The sequence below is a fragment of the Ascidiella aspersa genome, chromosome 6, assembly GCF_963924565.1.
Source record: "Ascidiella aspersa chromosome 6, kaAscAspe10.2, whole genome shotgun sequence".
NCBI classification, from domain to species: Eukaryota; Metazoa; Chordata; class Ascidiacea; order Phlebobranchia; family Ascidiidae; genus Ascidiella; species Ascidiella aspersa.
Genome location: NC_139452.1, coordinates 4034421 through 4042894, shown reverse-complemented (window position 1 = coordinate 4042894; position 8474 = coordinate 4034421). Strand labels below are relative to the sequence as shown.

The following is an 8474-nucleotide window of genomic DNA, read 5'->3' as shown; positions in this document are numbered from 1 at the left end:
GTATCCTATACAGTTAGAATAATTTTTTTAACAAAATTTAACTTGAAAGCTGTCGATTTGCCAGGCTCACTTTACATTTTTAATCCTGTCACATTTTTCGTCCGGAGGGGTTTATCAGTGTTGTAATGACTTAAGTCAAGTCATTGTCACTGTTTTTAAATGACTGGACTTGACTTAAGTCATTTGGGCAAAATGACTTGACTTGACTTCAGTCTTTCGGACAAATGACTTGACTTGACTTAGGTCTTTTGAACAAATGACTTGGGTTTGAAATAAAGCAAGTATTTTTTTTTATAAAATTAAGCTATTTGTCCAATTTTTGCACAAAAAACAAATTGCTTGCTATATGTTCCGTTTTCCTTATTTTTTAGTTCAGTTATTGTTCATAGTCATACGAGTTTAAAAATTCTAATAGTTTAACGTTTTATTTTTATGACAAGGACATGACTTGAAGTTGACTTGCTTTAATTATGACTTGACTGGGACTTGACTTGCGCAACAGATGACTTGGACTGGGACTTGACTTGTTATTTATTCGAAAAGCCTTGACTGGGACTTAAGTCATTTCAAAATGACTTGTTTACAACACTGGGGTTTATATTGCCAACATTATTTGGGTGAACGTGTGAGTTAGTGTTTCTCCCATATTTATGCCTTCCTTGCAATTTTAATTTTGATAGCTTATTTTGTTATCTGAAACAGTGCCGTGATTATATTAATTTGAGTTGGGGTTGAGGTTAGTAGTTCCCTGTTTGGGTATTAAATTTAAGGGTATTAACTTAGTTTCCTATATTTGTTGTTTAGGATATATTTCCCAATATATTTAAACCAGATAAATGGGCCAAGAAGTACTAACTAACTATTTGCCAGTCCTACACACCGATTCAAAGTAAATTTATCAAACTACTTATTTAGTCTGATAAATAGCCTTTCAAGTTTCAAACAAGCCAAGTGCTATATATATAAACGCAAGTAAGGCATTAACTCATTTTTAGCATGTTAAACAGTAACTTTACCAGTTTTACCCGAGCTTTTAGTATCTGAACATTGCAAATGGAAAAAAAATAAGATCGTTTAAAACCGAAATACTTACAAACTTAACATTTAAAGCCTAATGCTAAACAATAACAACAAAGCCGCCACGCGTATTGCAGGGGACGTTATCAATCTAAACATCAACAGCAACTCTCACGTCAGCGCAATCAAATGAAGGGACATGACGACATTGTCAGTAACGCGAACAGCTGTTTCGGCGTTTTGCTCGATTTTTTTTGTTGCGCCGGGCGTTTGTAACGTTTCTATGTTGCTCTACATGTTCGTCACGCATCGGTGAACGGGTGGGAAAACACCGCCAAAATTTTAATGACGAAATTTTTAAGTTATTTTTTTTGTGATTTGTGTTTTCTCTGTTTTAAAGTGCCTCATGTTTAAAGAATTTTATCGCTGGTGAGTGCAGAATATAATATAGTTTTATTCAAACACATTTTACCAATTAATAGTCTTCAATTTATGTTGGCCAGTTTACCCAAATCTTTTTTATGTTTATTATTATACGGTAGCGTCTTGCGAGCCCTGCCTTTCTAATTGTAACAAACCAAATACCAGTGATTTTCGGTTCGTCAAGTGACAACTTAAATGTTGCAAGAATAATTTTAAAAATTACGTATAAGTTGACAAAAAGTATTACAAAACAAAAGAATATTTTTTAGAGAAAATGGAGGTTGATGACTATGCTTTGGCCTTGTCTCTGCAATTGCAATTTAATGAAGAAAATGTGCAGAACAAGTTCAAGAGCAGCTCCTCCACTGTTGCTACTTCAAGCAAGAAAAACAACATCCACTCGAAAAAGGGAATCGTTGATCCTGAATGGGAATTACTCGACCCGAACCCAAACATTCACACCTTGTTTTTGGAATTCAATAAAATGTTCTTCTGGGGAAAACTGGACATGGTGGAAGTGAAATGGAGCCCAAGAATGACATTGTAAGAAAAGATTAATAAAAAATAACCTTCTTTTTTTTTGCCCATCTGGAAAGTATGGCAGATCTTGACAAAATCTTGTGACGGCACTGGGGAAAAAATCTAGGTAACCGAAAGGTCAAAAGTGAACCAGCGTTTGGACAACAAATAGGAAAGCAGGATGCCAATTGAATTTTTGGGGGTGCAGGTTAAGTCTGTTAAAAAAAACTTGGGTGCAACAGCCATACTTTCCATAATCGCTTCTTTGGAAATATACATATTGTTTTTATATGCCCATGTTTTTAGTTAAAATCAGTGTATCTCAATTTTTTTCGCTGGACCACATTGCTTTATTATTTCAAACTTAAAAAAAATTTAAAAAATATTTTACTATAATTACTAAAACAAAGCAGTACTTACACAATCTACTATCTATCTTTTTTCATAATTGAAACTTTTGAAGGATTCGCTCTGCCAAATATATGATTTTCTTACTACAACCTCCAACCATTATGCTCCAAACTGGCTATATCATTTCTCAAGCCATCCAAACCCAAACAATCAATTATACAGTCCAATTTAAGTTGTTCTCTCTTTTATCAGATGTGCCGGAATTTGTTCGTATCAAGGAAAGTTTGGATTGTGTTCCGTTCGACTGAGCAAGCCCTTACTGAGTTTACGGCCAAGGAAAGATCTGGTCGAAACACTATTGGTAGGAGTACTTTATATTGTTTGAGACATAGCAAGCCGTACTTAAAGTGTGAAGTGCCATTAAATCGGTAACTTTCAAAACGTTTGGTTGAAATGTCTTCATACTTAATTTTCTGTATTTCGTTATTAGACTAAAGTTGCTCCCAAGAACCACTCGGCTATGGTAATTTGAAAAAGGAAATTTAATTGGCCCAAAAAACAAAATTGCAAATAACTTTTATATCAACACAATTATAGCTTTAAATTCGCAGAATTAGTCAAAAAAAATTACCAGTGGAGCTGTTTTAATTGATAGTACATCTGGCTGAAACAATATAGTTTTGAGTATCAGTGTTTTGATTCATAAAATCTAAAATTTTAAAAGTATCATTTGGGTAAATCTTTTCATTGTTTTCCTTCATCATGTTTTTATTTTGTTACACACATTAGCATGAAATGATCCATGCCTATTTGTTTGTTACTGACAACAACACCGACCATGATGGACACGGTCCACAGTTTTGTAGTCACATGAACAGAATCAACGCTGAAACTGGAACAAATATTTCGGTGAGTGTCAAAAAACTTTTATATAGACAGCTTTCTAAGCTGGACGTCCAGCATTTAGTAAACACTAAGACTGAACAATGTGCTGTTTTTTAAATCATATGTAAAAATTTACTTATACTTAAGTATATACCCCCGTTTAAATAAATCCACCTGTTAACTTCGTTTTACCATGTTGATGTTTGTAGCTATCTTTATTCTTTGAACTAATTAGCATAAAAAACTTCATGTTTATCTTTTAGTCTTTGAATTTTATGCCTAGCTCAAGTTCTGTTTTTGGAAATGGGCATGGTAAACCATTTTTCTGAAGTAGTTTTGTATTGTGCTGACTATGCCATTTATGCTGATTTTAAATTAAGAAAAAACCTTGAGCAAGTCTTTGCAAACCTATTAATTTTCTTGAAAAGTCTTCGAATTATTTAAAAAAGAACTGTGTCATGTTCTTTCTTTAGCATAATTACAAGTGTCTCTTTTTCACTTCTGGTGTCTTGACCAAGCTTGTAATTTGCCTATATACAACCAACAGTGTATGTACAATTTTGCTATGTAAAGACCGATTAAAACTTGTTAATTTGCAGATATACCACAACTTCCACGATGAAGTTAATGAGATGAGAAAGCATTGGTGGAGATGCACAGGAAGGTGCAGGACACGACCACCCTACTTCGGCTACGTTAAACGAGCGATGAACAGGGCGCCATCCCCTAGGTAAGAAGGAGTGCTTTACAATATCAGAACATAATGTCAAATTTAGCAAGTCTGGTAAAAAAAGACATTTAAATGGACAAAAAATAAAATTAATAAAAATACCTGTTTAACGTTTTTAGGTCTAAATATTCATATATATATAAAATGTATGAAATATATATATATATTACATATATATAAAGGTTTATCTAAGTGTAAATATTATGATTAAAAACAAATTAAAAATATATTGTCTTTAGTTAATTTTGTGCTTGTTGTTAGTATACTAGTGTTTTTGCTATGAAATCTAAATGACCAAGAAAAAAACTCAATCCTCACTTATTTAGTGCCATTATAATGCCCTGTAATGTGTAAATATTGACTCTTTGTTATGTGCAGGGATTTCTGGTGGCCTACCCACCAAGCGTCGTGCGACGGTGTTTACGAAAAAGTTAAGGAACCTGAAGGATTCGGCCAAAAGAAAACAAAAAGTAATGTTAGGATATTTTTAATTCCAGCATAATGCAGTTTGTACTGGGTCGTTCTGTAAGTCTTTTGAATTAGTAGTTCCAAAGTTATTTAAAACCAAATTAAATATCATATGGTGCAGTTCAATAAATAATTAAAACTTTAATACCCATTTGTATGTGACGCTTCTTTTTAGAGAATATTATCTTTTCTTTTAATCAGTTGAATTAAGCGATTAAGGCATTTAATTACGAGCAATGCGCTGCCCCCAATACAGGATAATCTACAAATCAAGTATTTTTGAAAATACCAAGGCTCAGTTCACGCTCTTTATTACCCAAGTCAATTTCCAGTCAGTTCATTATTAGAGCAAGTCAATTTCAAATTAAATCGTTAAAACAAAATTAACGTTAAACACTTTGAATTCGAAGACTCAACATCTCCACAAAAACTAACAAAAACGAAACATATGTTAATAAAAACACAATTTTATTAAAAAAAAATAATGAAAAGATCTCATTTTAACCCAAGATATTTGACACAAGGACTTCAGTCCAGACCAAGTTGTTTGCCGAAAGACTTAAATCAAGTCCAGTTAATAGAAAACATTGACTTGAATGCACCCAAGTCAAGTCAATGTAACACCGCCTATTTGTTTCACAAGGTCATACATTATACGGCCCGTATTTAAAATTTTAAATTCCAGAGTTAAACCGGCCGGTGGTGCCAAACTTTAGGTATGATTTATTTACAACCAGGACTGCTAAGTCGTTTAAGCATAACCCGAGTCCAACTCCAGGCAAAAAAATATACCCGAGTCCGAGTCCGGCTCCAACTCTACAGCCTGTATTCCGCCAATTACGTAACTAAATAAGGTGAATATGCAGTAATCCATTCATAGGGTTGTCATATAATTCAAAATATCCACCTTTGTGCGATTTCGCCTTTACAATTTCAAGTTTGCGGCCATATCAGTTTTAAAACGGCCATTTATTTCGCAGAAGCGGTGGCCGCTCCTACTTCCCAACCAAAGCTTCCAGCCTCACCCTTCGACATCAAACCCTCGCAATCGAGAAAAACTCCATTTTCGTCGCAACCAGGCACAAGTTCAACGTCATCATCATCAACTTCCAAGCCGCCAAGTTCATCGTTCACCAAAAACCCACCCAAAACACCGAAACCGACGTTTTTCCACGCGAAAAGCGGCTCCACGGAAAAGAAACCTACTCCAAACTTTGCTACGCCCCCCTGGAGAGGCGCCACGCCCAGAAGGGGCATTCCCCTCTCGAGCCGCATCTTTGACAAGTTCCCCGGTAAAATAAACCCCCAAAACTTGCCAAATAAATTGCAAAAAACCAGCAGAAATGTTGGAGAGCTTGCCAGTCTACTTCACCACTACCGCCGCACCGGACAGCGTTCTGTAAACACTGGCGCCGCTGCTTTTAAGCACATCCCCGTTGTCACCAAGTTTTTGACTGCGGGTGAAAAGCGACGGAGAATCCGGTTTCCCGAAACGCCATCGTCACTTGCGGCACCAGAGAGGGGCGTGAAGCGAAAGTCGGATGAGAGCGCGGTCTCTGTCGTCAAGAGAAAACCGCAGCGGGAACTGGCGGTGAAAAATTCCACCGACGGTGATTTTAACGCAAAGTTTGACTCGCCTTTTGGTAAAGCACGTTTCAGCGAGGGAGGAACGAATACTAAGCATATATCTCCGCATAAAAATCTTAAATCTCCAGGTTTTAGCAAGACTTCACCCGGTAGAACAGGTTTAGATGCAGGTGGAACGAATACCAAGCAATCTCCGTTAAGAAACCCTTCAAAATCACCAGGTTTTAGCAAGAATTCAAAACCACCTTTCTCTAAAACACGTTTCGACCAGAAAGACACAAACAGCAACCGATCCCCGTCGAAAAATTCATTAGTTGGTGCAAAATCCACAAGTTTTTCACCTCACAGCAATAAAACCACAAACTCAATAGGCGAAAATTCGTCCAGCGACAAATCGCGCGTCTCTAGCGCCAACGCGCGCTTATTCGAATCCTTCTTGAGCTCGAAAAACGACGACGAATCTTCGTCTGATGAGGACGACGTTGTTTTATGCGACATTCCCCCGACCCTCGAGACCCCTGTTTCTAACGACCCAGTTGAGGCCACTTCGGCGCAAGGGAAAGTCCCCTGCCCTGTGTGTGGCTCACTGATGCCCCCTAACGAGATAAACGTCCACTTGGACAGGTGTTTGGACTTATGACAGCGGTGGTTCTGTCCAACTGAAAAACAACCTAATCATTTTAGCGATTTAAAAGTATTTGTTTGAAATGACAGACGTACCTCAATTGTGTTTAAAAAGTTGGCTCAGGTGATCGACAAAAATGACGCATTTTTAATAAGGTTTAATTTAAATTTTCCTGTCGGAAATGTTAAATGCTTATTAGGTGGCCTAGTTAACGTCCTGTCGGTTACTTTTTCCTAAAAATTCTAGGAACTGTACGATTCTACCCCGTGTTGTAACTTGCTCATACTTTCGGGTAGCATGATGTCACAGCGCAACCTTACAGCTTGTGTCCAGTCTGATATGTTCTTTGGTGCTTTTCTGCATAGTTGTCATATACCATGTGGTTTGGGCCTTTTGCAAACAGGGATTATCGTTGATAATGTCGTGTATGAGTTTATTAAGTTGCTCCTTGGCTTCTTTGGGTTACGTGGATTTGTTTTCTTGGTTTGCTGTTTAACTATGTATTTGGGCTTTGTCTCTCTTTCACATTTGTTGGCCTGAAAACTGTTAGTTTTTTTCTTTTTTTTATGACGTCATCCCTAAAAATTGCATGCCGACCCTTTTCCACGAGAACCATTAAAATTGTTCAGGGGTCCGCTTGAAAAAAATTTAAGAAAACCCCTGGTGTATGCACTTCCTAGAAAATTATTTTTAGACAACTTTATTTATTCTACTTGTGTGCCTCTTGTTGGAAGTATTTTTCCTTTTAAAATCAAAAAATCCTTTTTTTGAGTTTGACAAAAAAAATTAGGATTATCCACAATGTGTTACACTTTTTAACAATGTGCTTATTCTGTCAGATACGTATCCCAGAGGCGCATTGGCAATATTACGGGCGTCTATTCACCTTTTAAGCTTTGCAGGTGCATCTGGTGTAGCACTGCATTTCAGTATTTATTTCTAAATTTTTCATTCAAGATTTTTGATCATGGTCCATAACCACATACAATCAATACCAAACCTTCTTCAATTGGCCTTGTTTTTTAGACATTTCAAACCAAGATTATTTATTTAAAATATAAAAAAGCAACTAGAAAATGTTTTTTTTAACAAAGTATGTAGACAGGCTAGCTATTTTTGTTCGTTCAATACGTTTCAGTTTTTTCTTCCTTCAAAACGTTTTCAGAACAAGAAAGATTTCCAGTGTTAAGCTTTAATTGATCTTCTTATTTTCTTTGTCTTTCGTTCGTTTCTTTTCACATTTCGCTAAGTGCAAACTGAACTTTATGATCGAACTTTACCGATTTGTTATTATTTTAATATCTAGTGCTTTTGAGTGTCGGACAGCAGAATTTAATTAGAGATCTAAAGGACCAGCAATACATTAGCTGTTGGTCGTGACTAAAACGTTCATATACACCAGTGGTTTTCAACCAGGGTTCCGCTAGTACAGTCCAAGGGTTCCGCAATTTTTAAATTGTTTATCTAATTGAGGTGTGTTTATTACACTGGGGTTCCTCGAGTCAGTGGAATGTTTCCATAGGGTCCCACTTCAGCAAAAGGGTTGAAAAGAACTAATATACACAATATGTATAATCTTTGATCAAGCCCTTCTGGGGTCCCAATGGCCAACGATAACGGCACCCATATATAGTATACAAGATGCCTTTATAGTATATAGCAGGCTATACAAGATGCCTACGAAGAGGCTTACCGAGATCAGTGGCCTTATCAGGATTGTGTTTTGTTGTTACAAAGTTTGTACTAGTAAAAAATCGCTCCTCTAATAGTTGTAATCACCAGAGGAGCTATTTTTGATTAATCACAGCGATATATTCTCGATAATATTTAGATTTTTGACTTGAATAAATAACTTATTCTTGGGACCTC

The 8474-nt window shown here is 36.3% G+C and overlaps 1 protein-coding gene across 1 annotated transcript; it reads left to right on the top strand.

Annotated features, from left to right (window-relative positions):
• The first annotated feature begins 1714 nt into the window (after positions 1-1714).
• On the top strand, positions 1715-7771 carry LOC146139228 (uncharacterized). Its single transcript, XM_083391756.1, has 6 exons — positions 1715-1983; positions 2563-2671; positions 3100-3219; positions 3795-3925; positions 4304-4395; positions 5374-7771. The coding sequence occupies exons 1-6, from the start codon at positions 1715-1717 to the stop codon at positions 6618-6620; spliced, it is 1968 nt and encodes a 655-aa protein (XP_083247882.1). The 3' UTR covers positions 6621-7771.
• Positions 7772-8474: the final 703 nt, after the last annotated feature.

What these genes read in the sequence shown, in the direction of transcription:
- LOC146139228 (XM_083391756.1), top strand. Translation starts at nt 1,715, where the DNA reads ATGGAGGTTGATGACTATGCTTTGGCCTTGTCTCTGCAATTGCAATTT. An exon ending in ATCTGGTCGAAACACTATTG is followed by an intron (nt 2,672 to 3,099) that starts GTAGGAGTACTT and finishes TACACACATTAG; the next exon opens with CATGAAATGATCCATGCCTA. An exon ending in AAACTGGAACAAATATTTCG is followed by an intron (nt 3,220 to 3,794) that starts GTGAGTGTCAAA and finishes GTTAATTTGCAG; the next exon opens with ATATACCACAACTTCCACGA.